The following is a 27,927-nucleotide window of genomic DNA, read 5'->3' on the forward strand; positions in this document are numbered from 1 at the left end:
ACTGTTGGGGGACCTTTTAGCTTCAGCCCATTCATGTCATATCTTAATTAACCTGTAAATAGAATTATCCTGGAGAAAAGACTTGCGTGCAGTTCCCTCATTCGGACAGCAGGGGTGTGCACTTGAGCCGCGCTGCAGAGTTTTGAGCTATTTCTCGAGCCATTTTATGTGTTCTCTCCATTTTGTGTGAATGACGCAGACAGTAAAACGGATTTCACAGCAATGCTGCCCGGAGAGGGGGGAATGTGTCAGCACGTCCTGTAATCTCTGCAGAGGACGGGCCATGACTAATCTCGGAGCACAGGCTCATGACTAAAGTATTGTGAACGGGAAACATGGCATGAAAGGAATAATGTCATCTGCAGGCCCAAAGCACCACTATATTCTATATACTTTATGTACTGGTCATTGATGGATACATGAAATATTCATGAGGAGGTCTTTGGGTTTAGCTGACCCATGGCCTAATGTCTTAGTATACGCGAGCCCTGGCCATTCGTGCGGAGGGGGCGAGCGCTCTGCCCCCTGTAATCTGCTGCAGATGTTACACACAAGAGGAGTGTGGCAGCTGCCTGCGGTGTGCCAGCCACTTGTGTGAGCAGGATGGCCGCCAGCTGTTCCTTCTCTACACCCTCTCGATCATCTGCCTTTGATGTGGGTGAAAGCTCTGCTTCTTATTATATTTCGACACATTTTGCAAAGAATTTAGTTGTTCTATGCAGCTTTTATATGGTTTGTGGCTACTGTGCTAAATCTAAAGCCCTAGTGACTAGAATAGTACAGATTATGTGCAATAAATAGAACGAAATTATTTTCATACACAGGAGGAGACGTTGTGTATGAAATAAATTGTGTGACAAAAGTTTTCAGCAAGTACTGATGTAGGAGATCAGTCACTAAATCTACATACTTTGCAGTCACCAGTGTCCATTTTTGTAGGGGAATAGACCATCATTTATTTTGGATAATCTTTCCTGTGTTGTGTGGAGGCCTCATCCTGTGATGTGTCACCTTATTACACTTCCTGGATGTTTCCTACTCCCTCCATGTAAGGTTATAGCACACACAGGTTTTCCTCTCTATGTAGTAAATGGAAGTGACCCTTCCTGCTTCCGGCCTAGTCCTAAGATAGCTGTGAATGGCAGCTGCTGTGCATTGTCCTCCTATCCCCTGGAGTATGAGCACATGGCTTCCTGGCAGGATGACGATCATGTGCCAGTGTACAAACAACTCATAACATACAGTATATAGGGTCAAGTGCAAACTACAGGAAGCCAACACCGTCCAGATGTGGGCCACACAATGTACATAGTATACTTGTATGTACTCATGGGGCAGAATATTACTGAGCCCTACTTTGCACTTTGGACAAATCTACAGCAATAAAGCATTTGTTTTGCACCTGCTATAATAATACTGCTCCCCCTTTACTTTTAGCACTATATACAGGTTTTTGTTAATGGTATATTCATAAAGTAAGATCAGAGGTCCATATAGGGTATTCTAGTTCGATACATGCCTCGTCATAATGTTTATCTTCTGTGAGTTACTATAATCTGTTCTCAACGTTGCATAAGATGCCAGATGTACATTGCCCATAGTAGAAATATTTTACATTAGACATGGGGGGAAATTTTTAGGTCTGGTACAGGATTTTTCTTTCCTTTACGCCACTTCTAAGCCATGAGTCAATGAAGGGGGCATGGCGGGCAGCACATGGTGTTCCTGCCCCACTCCTGCACTCACTATTTTCCTGTTTAATGTTTGCAGGTTTTTGCGGCAATCTACCCTATCTGTCTTTAACTGCCTGTATCTCCAATTCTATAGGGTGCTGAACCACCAGATTTTATCTGAAAAAATGAGATTTGCCTAATTTCAGGCACAATATCGGAAATTCTTCTCCACATGACTTGGGTATTGTGGGCAAGATTTCACATAAGGGAATTCTAGAAAGAGCATTTTATACCCTACATGAGGGGACAAGTATATTAGGGTGTTTTCATATGAACGTATTCCTGGCCGTAGCCGCGGCACAGTACCGTGAGCAGTTGTTGTGCCAACCATAACAAGGCCAGGCGCCATAGCCGCCTATGGGGGGGGGTGTATGTATCCGGCCTGGCCAGATATAAGTCCCTCATATGTTAGTGTGAATACACACTCTTAAAGGGGTAAAATCTGATTATTCTCCTCTTTGTAATGTACTTGATTGTAAAAGTGTAATAGGTGTTTTTTTTACCATGTCCCTATTGTAAGTATAATGGTTTCTCTCAAGTGTTGGCATGTAGTATGGCATCTGGACAACCTTTTGACTGGTGCCAGGAACGGTTACGTCTTCTGAAATCCTTTCATGTAAGAGCAGGTTCAGTCTATTCACAATGTTCTCCATTCCCGAATGTGCGGGGCCATCCAGGTGTGCCCTTTATTTCTAGGCCGTGCACTCATTGTGCTGTGCGGTTTGGACTGTTTTACATAAGATGAAAATGTGCAGTATTTTCAATTTCTGCTATTATATTAACCCTTTCCTTCTATCTACAGGCAAGAAAGAGCAAGAAAATGATGAAAAGAAAGGCCCAGCAAAGAAAAAGGCAAAAGAACTCAAAGTATTGGATTCGAAGACTGCCCAGAACCTGTGTAAGTTTATACATTGCTTTAGGCTGAAATAAATGACATGTGAGGAACCTCAATCCTGGGGTCAGATATAGTAGTTTTAATGGACTGTCTTTAGAATAGACCACTCGTATCATTCTGATGAATTAGACTTTATATCGTCTACTTTATCGTTTGTTCATGGGTTCACGTAACTTTGTCACATTCCCTTAAATATATCAAAGCTGCAATTCCCTGCACAGATACTACTATAAACCATGAACCAAATCACTCAAGCTAGCACCATACATCCTCCACCAACACCTCTAGGCCAACAATGATGCAACCAGTGTTTTGGGGGTTTTTTCTGTTACCTCTGCGCTGGACCCCAAGATTTTTGGAGATTCTTGGAAACCCCTTTAAAGTAAATGTCCCCTAAAGATGTGGCATATACCACATGTTGACAACCCAGGGGTCTAGTGTATCTATGACTTCTCTCTTGGGGCTTTGTAAGATATTGTAGCAACTTTCCCTTACAGTTGTTGTCACAAATCTCTACAACAAATATATATGCCTATTTTTCTGCTCATTTCACCCAGGTCAGAGGTAACAAAAATAAAACTGTAAAATGTATAGTAAACGGCAAAGGTGAAGTTAATTGAAATCCCCCACACTTTTGTTGCATTTCAGGACATGGCTAGGGACAAATCATGTGTATGTACAATACTGTATAACTGTGCAATTCCCTGGTAATACCATGTCCAAGTGTTCTGTATGAAATGTGTATCCTAACATAAGACAAGTTACGCAAACTTTATAGACCTTGAAAGATTAAGTGCAACCTTGACCGATGCTGAATTACAATCCAGTGTTCAAAAGACATACAAGACAATGGAGCACATGAAACGGTTTGGTAGAAAATCCTACAGCTGTTTCTCTCCAGCCAGCACAATAAAAGTTTTAGCCAAGTTTGCCTTGCTTAATTCTACACCTGCTGTTGAAGCCACGGCGTGTAACCTCCCAAGGGCTCATAGGACAGGACATGGCATATGTCATTGTAGGGAGGCAGTTAACCTTATCAGCATTGTAGAATCCTATGTTATATCTCGTTGGCAGTGGTGGCGAACCTATGGCATGGGTGTCAGAGGTGGCCATCAGCCCAGTACTGGATCACTTTCTGGGACTGCAGGATGAGTATGGAGGTATGGACAGGACTGGATCATCATTGGTGCTCCCTTGTCCTTCCTGTTCATGGGGACCCCGCAGGGAAGTTAAAATGATCAATGCTATTTTCCACTACATGTTTCAACGGTATTGGTGTCCTGCACATGCCAATACGGTGGAAAGCTGTGGAAGAACGGGGCAGTAAGTTGTTGCCTAAATTGCTGTATCCCCACTTTGTCACAAGTAAGTTGGTGTTTGGCTGTAGTTTGGGTACTCGAGCTCTAAAAGGTTCACCATAACTGCTCTATGGTATTGACATGAAGTCTTTTTATAGAGCAGAAGAAAGCTTTGTGAAAGCTTTGTGCAGATTAATTGTCATTTATTTTCTTTCCTTACACAGCTATCTACTTGGGCTCATATCGGATGCCATATGAAGAAATTAAAAATGTCATCCTTGAAGTCAATGAGGAAGTTCTGAATGAGTCTATGGTTTCAGTAGGTGTCTTTCTTCCTTTATTTTCCTTTCTTTGCTTTTTTTTTTATCCCACTTTTTATTTATTTATTTTGTTTGATTTTGCAGAACCTTATAAAGCAGTTACCAGAACCTGACCAACTTCAGGCATTGGCAGAGTTTAAGAATGAGTACAATGACCTGGCCGAGCCGGAGCAGTTTGGAGTTGTGGTATGCTTGTTACCTGTATTTCTCCTTCAATTGATGCTTTAAAAATAATTCTTTGACAAAGTGTTACAGAGAATAACTGGGAAGCAGACTCTACCATAAGTCACTCAATTCAGTGAGAGAATGTAATTACAATACCTTATTTTATATAATATATTCTAGATTTTGTGCTATTTCTGTAGAATTTCTGCACAAAAACCTGCATTTTGGCTGTGTGCTATCCATTGTTTCAACAACAGACACAGATCTCCTCCATGTATTTTAAACTGGGCCAAATACAGGCAGGAATATGACCTTCTCTAAAATTTGTGGCCTGTTCAATCGGCTTATACATAGGATTGTGTATGAGGGACCATTAAAATACATGTGTGCTAGCCGTTGTAGCACGTCAGTACTCTTCTGTCATCAGCAAATTTTTATTAATGATTTGAAAAGCACACAACATGCACAAACCAAACCACCTGCAAATGGACAAATATTATTCAACACACCTGTTTCCACCCTACATAGCCACACTGTATGCGTCCTACCCCGCCTAGCCACACTGTATGCGTTCTAGCCACACTGCGTTCTAGCCACACTGCGTTCTAGCCACACTGCGTTCTAGCCACACTGCGTTCTAGCCACACTGCGTTCTAGCCACACTGTATGCGTTCTAGCCACACTGTATGCGTCCTAGCCACACTGTATGCGTCCTAGCCACACTGTATGCGCCCTAGCCACACTGTATGCGCCCTAGCCACACTGTATGCGCCCTAGCCACACTGTATGCGCCCTAGCCACACTGTATGCGCCCTAGCCCCGCCTAGCCACACTGTATGCGCCCTAGCCCCGCCTAGCCACACTGTATGCGCCCTCCGGGAAAGAAAAAACTCCCCTTTCCTCATTCCCCCGGAGCAGCGGGTTGGGCCCCTCCAGCACCCTGGGGCCGCGGCATTTGTCTGGATTAGCCCGGTGCTGGGGGCCTGGTATAAAAATATATAACAATAGCGAAAGTCCCCACAAATAATCTGTACTATCCCAACAGTTCCACACTGAGTGAAAAATAACCATAGATACATTTACAGTTGAATAACGCTCCTGGGAAAATGCCTACAATATCTGGACAGTCAATGCACAGGCATTTAAGGGGATATCACATATCACCTGTATTCACAGGCTTCCTCAGGGGTAATGGATGACACTGTACCTCATGTATAAGGTGGGAACGGGATCCCCCCGTTATTGTGATTCACAGGGGTCCAAATGCTGTGACTGCTTGTGATCAGACGCCATAGAATGGGTCATGATTTATGGTTCAAGGGGGAAAAAAAAAATACAATTTTTTCTTTATGTATAGATACAAATGTAGCTTATTTCATAATTTCAGATGTGCACCGTCCCCCGCTTAAAAAATCGCCTTAATGCCATCCAATTTAAGCTCCTTTTCAATGAGCAAGTGGAAAACATCAAGCCAGACATCGTGGCAGTGACCGCAGCATGTGAAGAGGTGAACAAGAGCAAAAGCTTTGCCACCCTTTTGGAAATCACATTGCTTGTGGGCAACTATATGAATGCTGGTTCCAGAAACGCTGGGGCGTTTGGATTCGACATTGGCTTTCTCTGCAAGGTAAGAAACTTCTAGAATTATAGATCCTTTTTAAGGTCTTGACTGATGTTCTGCTTTGCAATAAGCCTCAGAACAAACCCGTTTTCAAGAAGTCTCCAGTTTATCTTCTCTTCCAGAAAGCCCTGTTGGAAGTTTTCCCTACTTGTACTTGGCGCGCTTGTATTTTGAAGTGAAATTGAAGTACAACGCTTTGGAGCAATTACAAATTTCAGATGCATTTATTCCTAGACTCTTTGCATTCATTAACTAAATGCCAAGTATAAATGCGTCTTTATTAAGGAGTTACCGGTCCCATAGCTGTTGAAACGCGTCAGTCCTCTTCTACTTTCATCAGTATGTGAGATCTCACACCGGTGGCACATAGGTCATATTCATGTCAAGATGGTCTTAATAGTACACTCATACTGCCCACTCTATGCTATAGCTGGGCACATGAATGTAGTAAAGGGGGATCTGTTTGTTAGGAGCCCCCTGTATTAGCTTAGTGGAGAGCTGTAACCTGCTCAGGTATATGGAGCTGGACCAGCTGTGCTAATTGCCACAGTGGTTCTCCTTGATATAGGCCCATGTAAGCAGAGACAAATGAGGCATTGAAACACCACTGGAATATAGTGTCACGCACTTTGCTATAAAGGAGGCTTGAGCTCACTTCACACATGCGTCAGGGTTTTCCTTGAGCATAGGAGAGTGTAACCGTAATTAAAGCAGGAAGATCCATTGACCTTCTGTTTACAATTTACTTCAATGTACGGAAGGTTCCCTTTCTTTATACTTCCGTTATTAATATCCGGAAAAAAGGAAATCTACCATCAAAATCAAGCATGATAAACCATGTGCACTTTGACTGTGGTAATCTATTTGTTTGTTATCCATGGCCTCCTTTCTTCTAAAATAAACTTTTAAAATTATTCTAATGAGACTGATGGGCTCCTGTGGGTGTTACCAGAGCACCCAGAAGTTTCAGCACCCAGTGGGAGGAAGGAAGAGCTACTTGCACAGTGCAACAGCCTACAGCCCTTTTAACACCCCCAGGAGCCCTTTTGATGCATTAGCATATTCTTAAAAGCTAACTTTAGAAGGAAGGAGTCCATGGAAAACAAATATATGATAATTACCGCAGCCACAGCGCCTGGATCTATTGGTAAGTACACCTGGTCAATCGTAATTGATTTTAATGGTAGATTTCCTTTAATAATGGAAGGGAAGACAGAACTTGCCAAACCTTGGTACACTACTACTAGGCGCTAGACTGATGGTTTGCCTTCCTACTCTTCTTCCAGGATGCTCAGCAATCGCTTGGAGCAGTATATGTAACGCTACATAGGGGGCCTCATAACACCATGTGACAACAAATATCTCTAGAGGGAATGAAGTAGTCTTTATTGGAAGAATTACGTGTCAGCAGAAATGAATCTGCTTCAAAACAATCGAGTTGTGGTGTATTAGGTCAAAAACTTCCAGATCATGTTTCTTTTATGGCCCTGTGTGGTGGCACCATCCAGAAAATCAACTGAGATCTTAATTGGCTGTATAATGAGCTGCATACCTCAGCCAAGTTAAGTTCTCCTTGCCCAAGGATACCCACCTCACTACTTGACAGTCCTGTGTCCAGGGATGTCACCAACTGGCTCTCCTGAAGTCTGGTGCCTGATGTCAATTACAGTAGATGGGATATTCTGAGGCAGAGCTTGACTTCAGTGGTTAACTCTCCGCCTCCTTGACTTAATTCAACTAATTTAGATCTCAATTCAAAGTTGATTTACTGGGTGATGCCATTACACTGGGCCGTGAAAAGAACATCATCCTGAAGGTGTTAATCTGATTCACAACAATCTAGTAGTAGGTTATTTGGTGTATTTTTTGATGACAGCTTCCTTTTTAAAGGGGGTACACAGCTGCCTCCATCATCAGCTCACCAAAATAAAGGAAGGGTAAAGAATTGATTTGATGAAGGAAGTGGGATGGTTTTACACTCTAAAAAGTCCCGCTGCCCATTGGGTTGCTCACTGCTATTCATTCTCATGTCTGAGGAAACAACCCAACCATTAAGCAAATGACCTTTATTCAATGTTGATTGACAGCAAGTATTTTCCTTTGGTTCCCCCTTTTTGCAGCTTAAAGATACCAAGTCCGCTGACCAAAAAAGTACATTGTTACATTTCCTTGCTGAGACGTGCGAACATGACTATCCTGATGCATTACAGTTCCCGGATGAGTTGGTCCATGTTGAAAAAGCCAGCAGAGGTATTTATTATTATTAAACCTAAGAGCTAACCCTCCTATGAGATGCAGATGGTAAAATTTGACTTTTAGAAGAGTTTCTGGTACATTGGGGCAGATTTATCAAGTGTCTGAAAGTCAGAATATTTCCAGTTGCCCATGGCAACCAATCACAGCTCAGCTTTCATTTTACCAGTGCTCATGAATATTTTAAAGGGGAGCTGTGATTGGTTGCCATGGGCAACTGGAAATATTCTGACTTTCAGACAACTTGATAAATCTGCCCCATTTCAAGGTTTCTTGAGGTGATGATTGAGAACTGCGGTCATACATCCAGTATTGTATTCTGTGATCAGAATTTTTTTGTGTGTGTGTAAACTGCAGAGTAAATTTTAGTTTTTTTTTTCATTTTGTTATTCATTGAGTAGCTCAATCTGCATATGGTTAATAAAATAGATATCACTCATAAAGGGGTATTCCCGTGAAGACATTCATTAGTATACTCTTGATAACAAAATGGCACAATCTCTAAATCTCTAAAATACCGCATTTTACCCATTCATCCTCCCCTGTGCAGCACTACTTCACCCGTTCATCCTCCCCTGTGCAGCACTACTTCACCCGTTCATCCTCCCCTGTGCCGCACTACTTCACCCGTTCATCCTCCCCTGTGCCGCACTACTTCACCCGTTCATCCTCCCCTGTGCTGCACTACTTCACCCGTTCATCCTCCCCTGTGCTGCACTACTTCACCCGTTCATCCTCCCCTGTGCCGCACTACTTCACCCGTTCATCCTCCCCTGTGCCGCACTACTTCACCCGTTCATCCTCCCCTGTGCCGCACTACTTCACCCGTTCATCCTCCCCTGTGCTGCACTACTTCACCCGTTCATCCTCCCCTGTGCTGCACTACTTCACCCGTTCATCCTCCCCTGTGCTGCACTACTTCACCCGTTCATCCTCCCCTGTGCCGCACTACTTCACCCGTTCATCCTCCCCTGTGCCGCACTACTTCACCCGTTCATCCTCCCCTGTGCCGCACTACTTCACCCGTTCATCCTCCCCTGTGCTGCACTACTTCACCCGTTCATCCTCCCCTGTGCTGCACTACTTCACCCGTTCATCCTCCCCTGTGCTGCACTACTTCACCCGTTCATCCTCCCCTGTGCTGCACTACTTCACCCGTTCATCCTCCCCTGTGCCGCACTACTTCACCCGTTCATCCTCCCCTGTGCCGCACTACTTCACCCGTTCATCCTCCCCTGTGCCGCACTACTTCACCCGTTCATCCTCCCCTGTGCAGCACTACTTCACCCGTTCATCCTCCCCTGATCTTCAGGAACGCTGAGGTATTGTTTAGTAAGAGGAAGGGTCGGCCATAGCTTTTACTTAAAGGTCTACTTGAAGACTTCTTGCTTGTTGTCTATTATAGCACTGCAGTTACTTCACCATGTGTAACAGTCTTTTTATTTCTTTTCTTGTGGTTTTGTAGTATCTGCCGAAACTTTGCAGAAGAATTTGGATCAAATGAAAAAACAAATTGCAGATCTTCAGCGAGACATTGAGAGTTTCCCTGCTTCTAACAACGAGAAGGATAAGTTTGTGGAGAAAATGACTATATCCTTTTTTTCACAATTGACTACGTGTTACAGTTGTCTATTAAGTTAAAACATGCTGTGTCTAATAATGGCAACAGGAATAAAGGGTTAACCTGCCAAACTAACCCACCCAAAATATATACTTAAAAGAAAACTATTAAAACGCATTGCCCATATCCCAAAATGGTTCTTTTCCATTGCTTTAATGTTAAAAAATCAGTTTGAAAACTTATATGCTAGTCACCTGAGGTTAGCCCAAAGGTATTAATGGGGTCCTGCATATCAGTGTTCCATGCACTGCCCCCTTGGTCCCTACTTGTAGCAGTGAAGACTATCTGTCCATATTCAACTACAGACATATACAGCTCTGTAGGAAATACAGTGTCAAATGTTTAACACCGTGCCTTGTAGGAACATTGGAAAAAAAAAAGAGCTCTGTTATTCCGGCCATTATTCCTTGACTGATAAATTTTACATATTTGTCAAAGAAGCCCAAGAACAGTATTCAAAATTATGCATGATGCATGAGAATATGGTGTCCTCATTTCAAGAACTGGGACAGTACTTTGTGTTTGACCCTAAGAAAGTCACCATTGAGGAGTTCTTCTTGGATATGAACAACTTCCGGAATATGTTTGTGGTAAGCTGGAAACCCTTGTTGTTTCCTGTAATGGTCCAATGGCAAAACAAGCTCTGTTGACCACAGCATCCAATGACCATGCAGCTTCCTTTTTTAGCAGATTTAGAAAGTTTAGTCCAGGACCTATGAGGATAGTGTTCAATTTATAAGTGAGACTATGAGACTTATGAGAATAATTGGGGGCAAATGAGAACAGAAGTGATCATTGCCCCTGCTATCTTAATGCTTCTCTAGTTATAGTTCATCTCTTACTTTCTTGTGGCTTCAAACACAGAGGATAATCGCTGGATACATTGTTGACCCTCCGCACCCAGTGATTGGTTGACAAGTAATTTCCTGTGTGGAGTGGGACCAGGAAGTAGAGGCCGGTAGCAGCTGGAAGCGTCAAAATCTGTTTTATGAGGATCCATAGTGACAACCTATTTAAAATAATCTACCATCAAAAACCATCATGATAAACAGGGACACTTACTCATAGGCATAGTGACTGTGGTAATCTTACTATATTTGTCATTTGTGGCTTCCTTCCTTCTAAAATAAACTGGTAAAATTATGCTAAGGAGTCTGGGGGCTCTGCTGGCTGTTTCCATAGGCCCTGGTTGATGTCATTTCACTTGCTGTGGCAATGAACAGAGCAGGTCTCCCTGCACCCTGCACTTCCTGCTGCTGCTAGATTACATAGATTACTCAGGAAGAGGGAGCAGGGGGAGGGGGGAAACATCAATGAGGTGCTTTGGAAAAACTTATCAGAGCCCCTCAGACTCATTAACATAATTTTAAAAGGCCAGGGACAATAAATAGGAGATGATTACCACCGTGCCTGGATTCATTGGTAAGTGCCCCTGGTTTATCTATTCTTACATTATGATGGTAGATTTCCTTTAAGTTTATGTACAATACTGTACATTTTATTTCTGGTGCTGTTTGAAGATTTTGTCTAAATCTCAGGTAAATGCCTTAAAGGAGCCTGTCTGGGTGACATGTTCATACTTTATTGAGGTACAACAATAGTAACCTGGGATCCCTTTATATGTTTTCTTTTTGTTTTAATTTTGCCATAAAGCAAGCTGTCAAAGACAATCAGAAACGACGTGAAGCTGAAGAGAAGCTCCGGCGAGCCAAACTGGCCAAAGAGAAGGCCGAGAAGGAGAAATTGGAGAAACAGCAGAAGAAAGAACAACTAATAAACATGACAGCAGGTAACTATAGTGTCACACTGACCGCACCAGATACATTGCAGACATATTATATGTGGTCTCCTTTTATGTTTCCCATTATATTATAATCCTCCTGCAAACCGGATCAGAACATAAGCCGGAAGGGGGATACTAGATAGGTTCTATAGGTTTGTTCTTAAATGGGTTTTCTCATCTGGACATTAACATTTAAGTTAATTCATCTGCCATAAACATACATTTCTTAAATTCTATGTTATTTAAAAAAAAATGTTCCTGTGAGAATATAAATTCCCATAAATGTAGCCATTTTGTCCTTTACAAATTAGATTGTTGTCCATGGATACAACCACCACTGCTGCTGATGTGCAAAGAAGCAAATAAACAAATACCGGTAATCCCGGTGGTCAGGCAGGGCTCAATAGTACGGATGAGGCCACCACTGCTAGTGTGTGGGGATGGTCGTATCCAAGGACAGTTATCTTGTGACATAGCAACATTTACGGAAATCTTCACGTTTTTGTTCATGCAATTAAAGAAATGTAGCAGATGGCAGATAAATGAAATGTGAATGTTCAGTTGAATTTGTATGCAAGTCGGAACAGGTATGTTTTGTAAGTGTAACTGCAGCTAAATTGTTTTTTGGTCCTTGTGACAGTTTGAATTAAAAAATTTTGTTTGGGCAATGGAACAAGGATTAAAAATAAAGCTTCATTGCAATACACCTTAGACTTGTTAATTGCAGCCTTTGTCTACAGTTCATTAAATTTTCAGCATCCAGAGGTCACGGCGGGCAGCGAGGTTCATTTGTAACAAGGGGTCATCTGTAAGTCGGGGATCGCTTATACAAGGCATTTTTGGACCTAAATGGCTGAGAATTTAATTTCTTATCTTTTTATAATGATTGCATTCCAATTACTACAATATTTTTTCTGTCCACATTAGCTAAATGAGTGTTTTGTTTCAAAAATCAGCATGATTTACTGTTTAACAATCTACCCTAAGGACAGGTCACAGGCAGGGTCTGCCACTTGGCACTGCATAGTCACCTGTCTGACCCAACGGCGGTATACCAGCTAGTGCTGTTTCTACTTCACAGAGCTATGATATCACATCCATGTGTCCTATTAGTAGTTCGGGCACTAGTAAGTGAATGGGGCTGAGCTGCCGCTATACAATGCTCGGTAGTTTGTGCAGAAGCCATATTTATCTTGTAAATGCTGCAGTCTCTTCTAACAGCTGATTGGAAGATGTGCTGGGTGTCAGATAGTTATAACTTGACAGTTGATAAAGAATTCAAAGAGTTAAAGGGGAATCCTAGAATCATTTTATTTAACAGAAAGGAAACCTTAAAGAGAACCCGTCATGCAAAATAACCCCCTAAACTAAATATATTTTCATAAACTGCCATTAGAGAGCATTGCCTCTATCCCTTCACTGTCCTTCTACAAGCCTGTAAACCTAAGCAATGAGGTCCTAAAGCTGTATGCAAATGACCTGTGAAATGTCCAATGAAGCATTAGCATATTCAAGCTGTCCACCTTATTCATGAGTGGGAGGTACATCCACACCCCCAGTGCTTGACTGACGGCCTGTATAATGGTGTGAGGCTGTATAATGGTGTAATGGCTCCTCCATGTGCTTCCTAGTGCTGGTGGCCACAGCCCCTGCAGCCTGTGTGTGTGTATAGGAGAGATACAACAGCTCCAGGGAGCCATGTTATAGCAGAACATGTCAGGTACTTGTGTAGCTGATGTCTGTGTCTCTCACGTGTATGGGAGGATGCAGCATGTCAGCAGATAAAGCACACACACTAGCAATGATTTACTATACATTACACACAGACCTGAGGAGGAGAGGGGAGGGGTAACGGGTGACATCACTGCCTCTGACCATGTGACCAGCTTCATTTACATAATAAAGAAAAGATGATTTTGCAATGATTAATGTATTAATTGACTAGATAAAGGCTGGGATGGGATCCTTGTGATCTGCTCCAACAGGTAGCAGTGACAGGACAAGTGACCTTGGTGTCCTTTAAACTTGTTGAACATAAACAATATTTACCACAATGGAAATGCTTAGATACTTAGCACTTTATAAGGTGTTTTCTGGATAAGGCTGGCTTGTAACCCCTTACAAGCAATAGTTACATGGCTTAATAATAGCAGACATACACAGCAGTAGATTCCTAGTATTAAGGTAAAGTAGGTACAGTATATAGTGCTCTCATATTCTGATCTCGGAGACTGCAAATAAAGACAGGAAGACCATTGTTAGTATACAGGAGAAACATCGATTGGGAATCGATCCACATCATCTAGTCTATAGAAGGCCACCCCAGAGGTCATTGTATAGACCTGGATAGGTACTTGGAGCACTTTGCGCTGGTTACTTGAGCCATATTTGTATAAACCTCACATCCTGACAAGAATGTTTTCTTTAGAGAGGAGATCATTTAGCAGAATTCTTTTTCCAGCAGAAAGTGTAAAAGTTCATGTGACCCGACCCCCCCCGGAGAGATAGCGTTCTGCCCTGGTTTCCATTACACATTCTCAGCACTGCTGTTAGTTTTCCAGACTAATATTAATCATCTGCACATTTTCCAGATTCTAGAATAGTTTGTGCGGAGGAATAGTTGGCAGCATCCTGCACTCCACAAACAATATAAATCCTTTAGTATGCAAGAATATCTAATCTACATGTACCGCCATGTAGCCTCATAGCCAGGCATAGGCGCAGGATCCCTGCTTGGCCGTCAGATATTTCCACTTCTCAGAAGAATGCAGTTTGTTATTCATGAGGCAGAGGTTTCCTGTGGAGCAGCTCCATGATGAAGGCCAGATGCTCTTTCCATCTCCTGGATGGAGCACGAAAGCCCTAGAAGCAATAAGTCACAGCACTGTTATATTACATAAGGATATGCCTGAAATCAGCATCTTGAGTGGATAGTTGTCTTAGCCTAGTAAAATAAGACAATATGATGTTGTGTAGATGTGTGGCATATCATACAATTTTCCACTATACATTCATTGTAAATTCCTGATTGCTTTTTGTTTGCTGTCACTGAATAGGTGTTAGTGTTTACTTGCAGGGAATTGGAATTTGTTCTGGGTTGGACATGGTTTGTGTCAGACACATGACCAGGGCAGATTTCTGGGTGTAAGTCATGACCTATTGAAGGACTGAGTTTTGTAGGTGATTGATACAGAGATTATCATGTTTTATCACTTTGTGTATATGAAGTTTTATACTTTTATCCCTTTCAGTTTCTTTTACAGATTTGTATTAGTAGAAATCACTGTGTACAACATTTCCATAAAGTTACAATTATTAGCTCAGCAGTGGAATACAAGATGTCTTTAGAGAGACGGCCTGTTTTTTCCACTCCTAGATTATTTTAAACTATTAAACCTATTTAGGTGTCGTGTCCTATCTGCCTATTGGAAAGTGCCTACTGTATTACGTTATTATATTATTATTATTACATCACATTATTGTTATACACACAGATATCATGACTAGACGTGCAGAGAGGAGTATCTCTTAGACAGACAATCCCTCTATTATATGATTACATCCTTGTAATGTAGGTCAGTGGCTGCACCCGCCGTCCGACACCAGATGGCGACATTGGCAGCGTTTTGTTTTTTTCCTGCAGTCATCGCGCCAATGACAGATGTTATAATATACGTTTATAGATTCAGGTTTCATGTGTTGCTATGGAGATGGCAAGGCAAGGACAACGATTATTTCAGGGTTAACTATTGGTTTTCTGGAATGTGACCGTCACTTAGAAATGTCCCAAATGACTAAGCAGCATATAGAGAGCCGAGGTCTGAAGATGGCAGCAGATGATCTGCACTGCTTAGTGTTGTACCGTTGCAACGTGTAACCATGTTAAGGGATTTCAGCTCTAGAAAAATGCAAAGTGCGCTCTACTTGTGCTGTGTATGTTTGTCCAGCAGAGGGAGCATGGATCCGTTCTTGCCTTTGATCCAGTGTAACCTTTCGCCCCCTCCCCCCTTCCTTGGGCTTGTGCAATGCAGAGGGGAGGATAATTCTTTACTGCAGTGAAGGCCATAAGAAACATACATGTTATCTCCCCCTCCTCCTCCTCCTGCAGCTTTGGGCACCCCTCCAGAGCGTGGGATTTCTTCCTGATTCATGAAGCAATGTGTGTGTAAGGGACACGCGCCGAATGGCATTCATTTATTGACTGACCCAAGAATGAACGCAAATGTGAGATGATCTGATTGTAGCCAATATGGAAATATCAAAATAATAATCGTTATTCCTATAGCGTCATCATATTCCACATGTCTCTACAGATTATGGGCGACTATACTATTCAATTAGGACGTTACAGAGTATTAACATTGATGCTCTCAGGAGCTTACAATCTATGATGTCCGGCATAGCAGGGAACAGCAGCTTATTCAGTATAACATACGCTGCACCCTCCTAAGTTATCTATAACCTCCTCCTCCATTATGCTCATAGGATGGAGATATCACTGACCCAAATGTGTGCTGGTGCATTCAGCCGTCTGCTCGGCCTATGCAGTGTGCGTACACGTGTAGTCATGCACACACTGATTTCCCTCCAGGCCTATACAACATCCTGGCAGCCCACCCCCATCCACATCTCATTTAACTCAGAAATCCTGTATATAACGTGCTAAATAGGGGGTCTGTGTGAGCATTGGTGGAGGAGATCATAGAAAAAACACTAATGCGTAACAGTTGATCCCATGACCTGTAACCATTTAGGGTTCCTATATATCACGCTACAAGTGGCTAAATACATTCTGTCATTGTCTGATTTGTTGTTACCTTTTTGTCTTCTCAGAGGGTGATGAGACTGGAGTGATGGACAGTCTGCTAGAGGCCCTGCAATCCGGAGCCGCCTTCAGAAGAAAACGAGGTCCACGCCAAGGTAATGCCCACAAGAGCCGGGCTATGCCCTGTATGGTAACACATCGCTTTCCTACAGTAATACAAAGGAATAGATGATTGATATATTAATAAATACTTCTGATTCATAACATTCTCCATTTAATCTCCAGTCATAAAGTGATGTACCATATTATGTGGATGTGCCACCACTTTGTGATTTGTGGTGGTCTAGCCTGTCAAGCACTGCCTTCCATAAAGGGGTTGTCCACTTTCATCTAATAATTAATATTTTTTGTGTAATGAAAAGTTATACAATTTTCCAGTATACTTTTGGCATTAATTCCTCATGGTTTTCTAGATCTCTGATTGCTGTCCTTCCACAGAAAGCTTCCACAGAAAGATTTCTATCCACTGGATGTAATGGACATGCCAGTGTACGAGCCATTATTATCACACGGCTCTGATTATTCAGTGATAGTAACGGCTCATGCACCTGTGTGACATCACATGACCATGAACAGATCTCTATCCACTGGAAGTAATGGACATGCCGGTGTACAAGCCATTACTACCACGTTGCTCTGATTACTCTGTGATAGTAACGGCTCATGCACCTGTGTGACATCACATGACCATGGACAGATCTCTATCCACTGGAAGTAATGGACATGCCGGTGTACAAGCCATTACTATCACGTTGCTCTGATTACTCTGTGATAGTAACGGCTCATGCGCCTGTGTGACATCACATGACCATGGACAGATCTCTATCCACTGGAAGTAAACATAAAATCTTTCTACAGAAGGACAGCAAGCAGATATCTATTGTATACCTTTTCATTACGCAAAAATACCAATTATTTGCTGAAAGTTGGACAACACTTTTTAATCGTTTTCCGGCACGGAGGGGAAGTGCTGCGGGTTGATGCCATTTTCAAAGACAATGAAGGTTAAAAAGCTGTACTTTTGTGCCGCAGCCTCTTAGTAAGGGTCACGCTAATCATATTGGAAGCCATAGAGTGGCACAGTTCTACTTTTTAGCCGCTTATTGTAAAATCATTGATTATGTATGTAATGGCAGTCTAATTCAATGGTGGCAACCAATAAGACTAAACAGAATACCCCAAACAGCCAAACTGAAAAGTATCGAAATATTTGTATGCAAACTGTCCATATTTTCAATACTTTCCCCGGATAGGGAGTGACTTCTACTAGATGGAGCACTAGTCAGATCATTCCACATTACCTAACACAGAGCCAAAGATCATTTCACTTTTTTAGTGTCCTCTGACGAGACTGAACATGAATATCGGAGGTTACACAAATAATGAGTCTTTTGTTTCAGCCTTTGACGCTCCTTGAGTCACCATAGGGTGGGGTTGGGGTTTGGCTTATGACTGGTCTTCCCCAATAATTCCAGGATTGATGACTTCTGTCATGGAATTTAATAATGACTAATAGATACAAGAAGCATAATGGGATAGGAAGCTGCCTTTATGTCCATAGTAATCAGTGTAAATAAGGACTAAGCTCTAGTTGTAGGTGAAATTTATTCTCACATGTAGAAAGCTGGTTTAATACATGGACCTTATACATATATGGGAAAACACTATGATTGACTCCATAGATGTTAATGCTTATTTTTAATACCTCTACTGAGAGTGATCAGGCAGGAGGTCCATACACATTATGTGGTCGTTGGTTATATATGACCAGCTTTATAGTTGTCCTCATTTTTCTTCTTAAAAAGATCCCATATTCCACCAGTTATAACCAGTGAGATTTCCTGGTGGTTGTGGTTATTAGATGAATGAGCTCATTGTATAGTTTTCCCAGGGATACGGTATGAAGTCATCATGTGTTTGGGTCATGGTCAGGCATACAAGGATATCATTGTTGGGTCTCATTGTGGTAACAAGATGATGAAGTATTAATAAGTCACTGCGGTGTAATGTAGATAAAACCAGTCTACCCAAGATGATGGCTCCACAGTCACGTAATGGAGTTTTCCTGGAATTTCTTCTGACATGTGGGGCAGGTGGCCGTTCTCTTCTCTTAATGCTCTATTTCTTCCCAATAGACTCTCTCCTGTCCCTCAGTGAGGAGGAGGAGCAGGCACCAGACCTGGTAACACTGGGTGCATTCGTGTGATGTGTTTGTGCCTATAACAATTTGTCCTTTTTTTTTTTTGTTGTTATTGCTTAACATCCCAAACGTTTCCATTATTTTTACGATTATTACCTCCTAATTATTTAGTGACATCAGCATTACAGCTAACACAGTTGGCAAAGCATGAAATTGTGCAGAGCCAAGTAACACTGAAGGATGGCTTGAGAGATGAATAGGCTGTATAGAATAATACTTAGATTTCCTTTAATAATAACATCAAAATCAAGCATGGATAAACCAGGGGCACTTACACATAGATCCAGGCATTGTGAATGTGATAATCTTCTTGTATTAGTTATCCATGGCCCCATTCCTTCTATAATCAACCTTTATATTTATGCTAAGGACTCTGGGGGGTGGTACCAGAGCCCCTCTCTGCTGTACAGGTTGTTACACTGTGCAGAAGCACTTCCCCCTAATGTGATCTCACAACAGCAGAGGAAGTTTCAGCACACAGTGGGAAGTGCTGAGGGAGCACGGAGAGACAAAGTGTTACAGCCTATGAAGCTACAGCACGGAGGTGCTTGTGTAACACCCCCAGGAGCCCTTCTTATTCATTAGCATAATTTTAAAAGTTGATTTTAGAAGGACGGGAGGCAATGGATAATAAATATAAGAAGATTATCAGTCACTGTGCCTGGATCTGAGTATGTTATCCTGTTTATCATGCTCTCTTTTGATGGTAGATTTCCTTGAACATATTAATGACATGAAGCTTGTGAAACTATGTGTAATAATAACACATGGTTCATTTTAATCTATCCTAAAGAACAACACGTAAGTACTGGCCACTGCCATATTACCAGTTGCATCTCTCAAGCCACTTGCGGATTTTGGTGTTGTAGGCTCATGCATAGACGGTCATTGAAAAACCTATGGTATCTATGTATTCTTGTGAGCTAGTATCCTGTTCATAGGGTAGGTCTGTACAATCGGCACATACACAGATGTCCTGTTTCCTTCTTTTGCAATAGGGCAGTGTGTAAGTGTTTGCTGAGGCTCCAGTCACTTCTATGGGACTGTAGACAAAAGCAGTTCCCTATAGATGAAGGCAGAAGCTGCGGCTTAGTACCAAGCATTGCTCCATTCAAAGGTGGTGATACCATCAGTGGTCAGACATTCTTCAGCTAACCTGTGTATAGGCTTAAAGCGAACCAGTCACCCAAAATATCATTTTTAGCTGCTGACAGGTGCCAATAGCCTATGCTATGCCTTTGTCAGCATTATGAATAATTCCACTACTTTATAAAACCTTATTCCACATTACCTGCCTTCCTGCCAGCAGTGTGTGGTAAGTCCTGGAAAGGGGTGGGGGACGCAGAAGCCTATGTCGGTCTCCTTATGCATTCTTCCTCTCCTCCACACTCATCCAGCAACTCCCCCCTCCTCTTCCTGTCATGTTAACACTGCAGGGTAGGATGGGGCATGGTGTGGAGGATAGGAAGATTACATGAGGAGGCAGAGACACAGGCTGCTGCAGATGACCCCACCCAGCCACCCACCCACCCCCCTCCCAGACCAGGACCCACCACTCAATGCAGTACAGTACATGATGGCCATGCACCAGCATTCATAATAGCACGAGGCACCTGCTAGCTCAGACCTTTATTAAACTTTTGCCATATCTTTCCTAATTAAAAGAAATGCTTTTACAACCAATTGCATGGATATTTCTTGTTTTCTGTGTATGGTCCCTCGGTACCTGGTATGTCAGTTCCCAGACCCAGTATTGATTGTATGATAAGGGTCCGGACTTGGTGATGACACCTGTGCTTGCTGTGTGGTGAGCTCCGCCTGGCAATGCTTTATGTATAATAATCTTGATAACTTGGATAACTGCTTTGAAAATTTTAAAGTAAAATACTCTAGTTATTGATTTCTGTTCTCTTTAAAGGGGTTATCCGGGTTTAAAAAATTTTTTATGGCCGGGCTGGGCTAGTTAAACATAATAAACATGTACTTACCACCTCAGGCGCCGCCGATGTCCCGCGCCGCGGTCCCTTCGATCCGTGCCCCTGTTTGTTTACAGGGGCTTGGAAGCCGCGCACAGGGAGCTTCTGGTCCGCGTTGTGGACGGCTCCTCCCATCCGTCCCTATCTCTCAGCGTTGTAAGCGCTGGGAGATGGTGCGCATGGGAGCATCCGGCCGGCCGGAAGCTCTCTGTGCGCTCTTGTAATGAAACCGGCGCACAGAGAAGACCGGCCGCGGCGCGGGACATCGGCAGCACCGGAGGAGGTAAGTACATGTTTATTGTGTTTAAATAGCCCTCCCCAGCCTGGCCATAAACATTTTTTTAAACCCGGATAACCCCTTTAACAAAACTCTTTAAAAGCTTTTCTGAATAACATCCTGCTGTCTAGCCTATTAACAAGAGTATATGTGATTGTAGCCAGCCCTATATTATGTACCACATGGCACATTATATGGAACCTGTGACATGGTATATACAGTCTGACCTCTGTTGAGGAGGGGAGTATACTGTATACAGCTTGTAGGAAAGGATTTATTTTGTATGTTGACTCTCCCTGAAATGTCATGAAGGAGGTGCCGTCAGTGATTTACACAGTTAGTTTTATAGGACCACCCCATGACTTCTCTGCAGAGATATTAGTGGATAAATGACGAGTTATATGAAATCTTTTCCCACCAACCTATGTATTATTGTACTCTCCTCCTCCTGCTCTACAACATGTTGTCAGCAGATTAGACGGTATTTTCAAGGTGACAGGTTCCCTTTAAAGAATGAAGATGATCCTTATAGTTGCCATATACACATCAGATCTTGATAGACTGATATACAACTACTGTTGTACGGTCAGTGATGGTGGACTTTGCCTAATGAAGGACTGAGTGAGAGATTTCTTTGCTGTGGGCTCAGGCTGTGCTTTTGCATGTCGCTTTGTGCATGTTTTATGCATGATAACATTTACTTGCTTGGCCTTTTGCTTTAACCACTAATTTTCTCTGCAGGACCTCAAAAAAGATGTAATTTTAAGAATTTGCATCAACTGTTCCGCATTCATGTATCTAATCACATGAAATCACATAGAAGTATAAGTTCATGGAGGCATGCTGTGATTTTAAGTGCTCACATACATGGGGTACAGTTTGCAAATGTTAGGCAGGTGGAAAAATGACCTTAGATGGTCACATGACGTTATTGCTGAATGCTAAGAAGTCTTGGGGAGGAGCTGCTGGATTCAACCCGAGGAGGGCGCTCCCCTCTAGATATCCCTGGATACCAGGCATGATTATAAAGTTGATTTATGGGAATCTGAGGGAAACAATTTTTTAACTAAAAGAAGGGTGTCATTTAGTTAATGGGGATTTATGAGAACCTACCTGTCACTAGCTGTATTTGTGAAAAATGTGACAGGTTCCCTTTAATTCACAGGATGACCATGCAGAGTATGGGAGGTTCATTTTTTATAATTCACAGGAGCTGCTCACTCATTTCAATATTGTGCAGAACAGATCACAAAAAAAATGTGGTACAACCTTCCGTTTGGGGGCTAGATGTGCCTCACCGGTTCCCTTTAACAGAACATTTATCTCTCCTAATGGGTGAATATATTGATTGGCGCCTCATGTTCCATTCATAATACTTTAGGCACACAGATCCCCCGTCATTGCTAAGAGGTTCTCACTTCAGTGTCCTTTCACAGGATATAGTAATTTTAGTTGGCCAGTCCATCCTGTGCCTCACCCAGTCCAATTTAACAAAAAGTGTCATTTAGGTGGCAAAGGGAAACTGTCTTACAATGTGTCCATTGTTGTCACTTGTATTCCCCATGAAGTAACATTTCTGGAGACAGGTCTAATCTGCAGCTCCCATTGTGATAACTACTAGACGCTGGGGGCAGCATAGAAGCATTTCCTGGTACATAAACTTGAAATATGATCCAGTTACAAAACCCATAATTTGGAAGTTCTTGGGTAATAAAGGGGCTAATTTTCTGTGGTAAAATGCGCATAACTCTTACTGTAGAACCTGTCCCTCCTTACATTGCAATGGTGACTCCTTAATTTGCATGGACCCCATGTAATACTTAATTTCACCAGTGGTGGATCTCTCGGGATATGGAGTATTTACTCTTGAGTTGCCCAACAGATCCCAGGAAGGAAAGGCTATGATCACCTTTTTAGTTGATATTTGTACTGTAACTATATTCTCTCGAGCAGAGATGCCCTTTTAAAGGATAAGCTCACCACAGTTTTCATGAGGTGTGAAGGAGAATGTGGAACATGGGATGTGAATGGAAAAAAAGTCAGTCATGCAAGACCCATGATGAGATACATTAAGCAAATTATATATAGATAATTTATATATAGATAATCAAATGTGTATCTATTAATTGTCTTATATTTGGATGTAGAATAAATTCCCTTTAAAGGTATAACCATGTATTTTTATGTAAGGACTCTACCCTTTTCCACACATCTGACTCGCTTCTGATCGATCTCTTCTAGCGAATAGAAAAGCTGGCTGTGCCGCTACCTCGCTGCTAGCCTCCGAGCTGACCAAGGATGATGCATTAACCACGGTGGTCACCAAGAAGAAGAAATCTAATGCCGAAGACTTGATTGACATGGACATAGGTCGCGAAGAGAGTGCGGATATGCTCACCCGCTCAAGCTAACCACTCGGTTCAACGCATATCCTTCGTGGAGAGAAGAATTTCTACTCCAAGGCCATTTCCATTTGGCTTGTGGGACATTTATCGTGTGATTTGCTGTTCTTCTCATAGGAGGAGGGTGCTAATCAATAGTCTTCGTTTTCTTGAAATTTTTCCTTTTAGTATAAATGTGGCCGGTGTTGGTTACAAATGCTTGTTCATGGGTACAAGAGTGTGCAGGGCATCCATACATATTGGAGTTTTGGCATGAAGCCCTTCACATGCAGCGAAAGAATTAGAAAACCTAACCAAAGTATGGACTAGTGTATATACAATTCTGCCTTAATTCATCTGTTTGCTTACCTCTTAAGGATGGAGAAGATCAATATCACTGTAATGTAAATGGCTTTTATTTATCTGGGTATTATTGTGAATGCACAGTTCATCCGCTGTCATGGCATACCTCGTGTCTGATCACTGCGTACACAATGTGTGATCTGCATGTCGTCTCCGGTAGGCCCAGTGATGATGGTACTTTTCCTACAGACACGAGAGGCCATATTTGTATTTTTTCAGCTTTGTGGCTTTTGCCTTTTATGTCTTGTTTTGTATGAGATTGATGATATTACTAGAAATCGAGGACCTGCTGACAGCATTAAGTCTGGGATTCCCTCTAACTCCTAGTGGTGAATTTTTTAATAATGTTTACCGGGGAATTCATGCTACTTTCATCTTGTTTTGTTCTTTTAATCCCTGGTGGAGTAACAAGGAACTTCGATCTGGCCGGTGTAGCATGCAAGCCACTTCTGATTATTTACGTTTAGATGTATATAACCTCCATGCCAGCCCTGTACTGCATGACTCTTGTATTTCCTTTGCACATCCTTTACTTTTGGAAAATGTAATTTTTTTTTAAACCATTTTCTTGAATGTAACATAAGAACCCATGCAGAAAGGTCATCTCCTTTTGCATTGATGGCCACAAACCTTGGGTCCTGGCAGCCTCAGTCACCTTGACTATTCAGCCATCGTAGCTTTTACATTCATGGCCCCAGCTCTAACAAAAATAAATTAGTCAAACACTGCAAATAAAAACAAAATAAGGAAAATGTGTTTCCAGGATGCTGTATGATGTCATTTAAAGTGGTGTTTTATTTTATACATGAATATATTATTGATTTATAGGATTATTATATTTAGGATTCTACGGTATTTCTATATGGAAGCACGTAATATAATTTGATCATAGGCTTTATTGCATTATATTTTTTCGTTAAACGGTTGAGCCGCCTGTGCTGTATCAGTACTAGGTGGGCTCTATTAGAATGTATCGGGTGGGGGGCACCATCGTAAGGGAGTTCATATCTATTGAACTTTTAGAAAGACTTTTGCATCTCCTTAACCTCTGTAGTCACAACATTTTTGTTAGGTAAATTTTGTGTAATACAAATACATCTACTGTGTTTATGCTGAAAAAAAATACTTTCCATTGTAATATTTTTTTTTTTAATTAAAAACAAACTTGAATAATCTTTTTCATGTCTTGAAGTCTAAAAGTACGCTGCCTCTCTGTTGTGGGATTGGAAGCCTTCCCATCACACTTTATCAGCAGGAACCAATCTTTTTAAGTCTTTTTATAAAATTACTGAAAGTCTCACTAAGCACAAAAAAAATAACAAAAATGTAACACCAGCACATAAGTAAGAATAAATAAATAAATAAAAATGAATCTAAAATAAATATATTTTGGACAAATCTTGCTGAATATAAATTGCATATATGGAAGAAGTGATTGGTAATGCAATGTCCCCGATGTGTCTGAGGTTTGTCAACTAGAATGTGTCTGCAGTTTCTTACATTTAGGCTAAGTTTAAAGATTAAGAATCAACTAACATTTCACATCCAATACAAGTGAATGGAGCACTTTATACCTTTTAATCACATGCTCCGACGAAAAAAAAAACTTCAATCTGACATAAATGTCAATGGGAAAAGCCACCAATTACCCCCAAGTGATTTGGACTAATCATCATGTCAATCCACTGGAAAATTTGGAGAAATCAAAATGTCAACCTCCGATCACTGTCATAGGCAAAGTGCATGTGCAAAAAGATCTATGGCAAGTGCTCCACATGTAAAATTAGGCTAATGTTTGTTTGTTTCTAAGCAAATGTAAAAATCAATAGAATATAAAAGTTCTTTGGCTCTGAGGGTCTCCGGGATAACTTCAACAGCACAGAGAAAGGTGTACTTACCAACTAAATTTTAGTAGACAACTCAACATGTATGACCAGCTTCCATCCATACATAAATAGTGTCACCAATATCTGTGAGTAATGTTCTGATGATCCCTGGGACTCACAGGAAATGAATGATTAGCCAATCACCCGCTTCATCGGTGACTGCCCTCCGACAGGGATTGGCTGAGCCTCACTTCCTGTTTATCAAGAGGGACCTGGAAGTAGAGAGCAGTGGGAAACCCCATGAAGCCTTATAAATATAGAGGCAGGGGTTAGCATAGGGGTCCCCTAACCATATTACAATGTCTTTCCTGGATGCACAACCTACAACAGGTTGGATCTTTACTTCTTCATATTGAATGTATATGCCTGTATTGCAGTGCTTCAACTATAGCAGCTACGTTTTCACTCAGTTTGCCAAAATCCTTCAGCATTCAACCGGTGTAAATCGGGGGTTGTTTCCTGCTGTTAATCCATCAGAACATAACCTGGATTTTCAGATTACAGCATTTTGATAGAAAACTTTGTATATTTATATTTTATCCTTTAGAACCTCTTTCCTTATCACATCATTTATCATACTTTTTAGTTTTGCAATTTTTAGTTTGGTGTTTTAGTTTCAGATATATTTTTTCTACTCTTCTGAATGTTCTGGGTGCTGGGCTCCCGTACTTCTACAGCATTGTAAAATAGGTTAATAAACTTTTATTGGTTTTTACTCCATATGTCCCTTGTAGTATATCTCAGTGGGGACATTGTGTGTTTTTGTGGAGCCATGTGTATGCTTAGTAATATTTATGGCAAACCTATATGAATTGGCTTCCACAAGTTGCTATTTACAGCAGTGTATGTGAATATGATCCAGACTGCTGTGAAACAGCCTATGGTCTTTTGTAGGCTTGTCAGTGGGTAGTTGAAAGCCCCAAATTGATGACCTATGGTGGTGAATTTTCCAAATTTTTGACCATGGACATCCTTTCTGAAGTATAAAAAAAACGGACACCAGTTATAGCGTCTCTTGTCCCCCTTAACATTGACCTACCAGTCATCTTGCATGGGGGGGCATGGGTGACACAGCATAAATCCAGCTGTCAATCCAATGCAACCTTTACCCTTTCTATTAAGCTTAATCCAAAAATGAAAAAAAAAATCATAAAACTCCTGTATTTTCATATTGCTGCTAATTGATTGTAATGCTTGTCGCACCACGGGGCATGTATACTAACACGGTGCCAAGGCGAGGTCTAATGACCCATCATTCTTTCTGGCACCCTGTTACTGTATTAGATATTTGCTGCCCATGCCACCATGGTTGGCTGCCATACGTTAAGCTCTGTCTATATTGCAGTTTTGTGTTATTTTGAAATCCTACATGCCAAATGTGGCACGCCAGACATCTCATATATTTTTATATATATATATTGCATTTTACACAGTTTATACAACTGAGGAAAAAAAACATGTTTGCCTAGCTCATTTTTGGTCTTTTTTTCTGGGAAATGTAATCATATCATATTTTTGTTTAAAATGTTAATAAAACAATTGAACGGTTTATCTTTGCTTGTCTTGATTTTTGCAGGGCTGAATAGGAAAAATTGGGGCTCACAGTACTAATGAAGAAATGTATAAACCCACTCTTGTCCTCAACTAATAGTCTTTCACACTCCGCACAATGTACACTAATCGGCCACTTTATTAGGTACACCATGCTAGTAACGGGTTGGATCCCCTTTTGCCTTCAGAACTGCCTCAGTTCTTCGTGGCATAGATTCAACAAGGTGCTGGAAACATTCCTCAGAGATTTTGGTCCATATTGACATGATGGCATGACACAGTTGCCACAGATTTGTCGGCTGCACATCCATGATGCGAATCTCCCGTTCCACCACATCCCAAAGATGCTCTATTGGATTGAGATCTGGTGACTGTGGAGGCCATTTGAGTACAGTGAACTCATTGTCATGTTCAAGAAACCAGTCTGAGATGATTCCAGCTTTATGACATGGCGCATTATCCTGCTGAAAGTAGCCATCAGATGTTGGGTACATTGTGGTCATAAAAGAAATGGACATGGTCAGCAACAATACTCAGGTAGGCTGTGGCGTTGCAACGATTTTTCAATTGGTACCAAGGGGCCCAAAGAGTGCCAAGAAAATATTCCCCACTCCATGACACCACCACCACCAGCCTGAACCGTTGATACAAGGCAGGATGGATCCATGCTTTCATGTTGTTGACGCCAAATTCTGACCCTACCATCCGAATGTCGCAGCAGAAATCGAGACTCATCAGACCAGGCAACGTTTTTCCAATCTTCTACTGTCCAATTTTGA

The 27,927-nt window shown here is 41.7% G+C and overlaps 1 protein-coding gene across 1 annotated transcript; it reads left to right on the forward strand.

Annotated features, from left to right (window-relative positions):
* Positions 1–2,286: 2,286 nt before the first annotated feature.
* Positions 2,287–27,146, forward strand: LOC140128430 (protein diaphanous homolog 1-like). Its single transcript, XM_072150135.1, has 11 exons — positions 2,287–2,410; positions 2,536–2,631; positions 4,151–4,245; positions 4,331–4,432; positions 5,799–6,038; positions 8,153–8,282; positions 9,751–9,875; positions 10,332–10,496; positions 11,560–11,695; positions 16,523–16,609; positions 23,209–27,146. Exons 1-11 carry the CDS (start codon positions 2,287–2,289, stop codon positions 23,376–23,378), a joined length of 1,470 nt encoding a protein of 489 aa, XP_072006236.1. The 3' UTR covers positions 23,379–27,146.
* Positions 27,147–27,927: the final 781 nt, after the last annotated feature.

This window comes from Engystomops pustulosus, chromosome 4, assembly GCF_040894005.1.
Source record: "Engystomops pustulosus chromosome 4, aEngPut4.maternal, whole genome shotgun sequence".
Lineage (NCBI taxonomy): Eukaryota > Metazoa > Chordata > Amphibia > Anura > Leptodactylidae > Engystomops > Engystomops pustulosus.

Coding starts and splice junctions, on each gene's coding strand:
- LOC140128430 (XM_072150135.1), top strand. CDS start 2,287: ATGGCATCTGGACAACCTTTTGACTGGTGCCAGGAACGGTTACGTCTT. Junction 8,283..9,750: donor TGTTGAAAAAGCCAGCAGAG/GTATTTATTATT, acceptor GTGGTTTTGTAG/TATCTGCCGAAACTTTGCAG. Junction 9,876..10,331: donor AGTTTGTGGAGAAAATGACT/ATATCCTTTTTT, acceptor GATAAATTTTAC/ATATTTGTCAAAGAAGCCCA.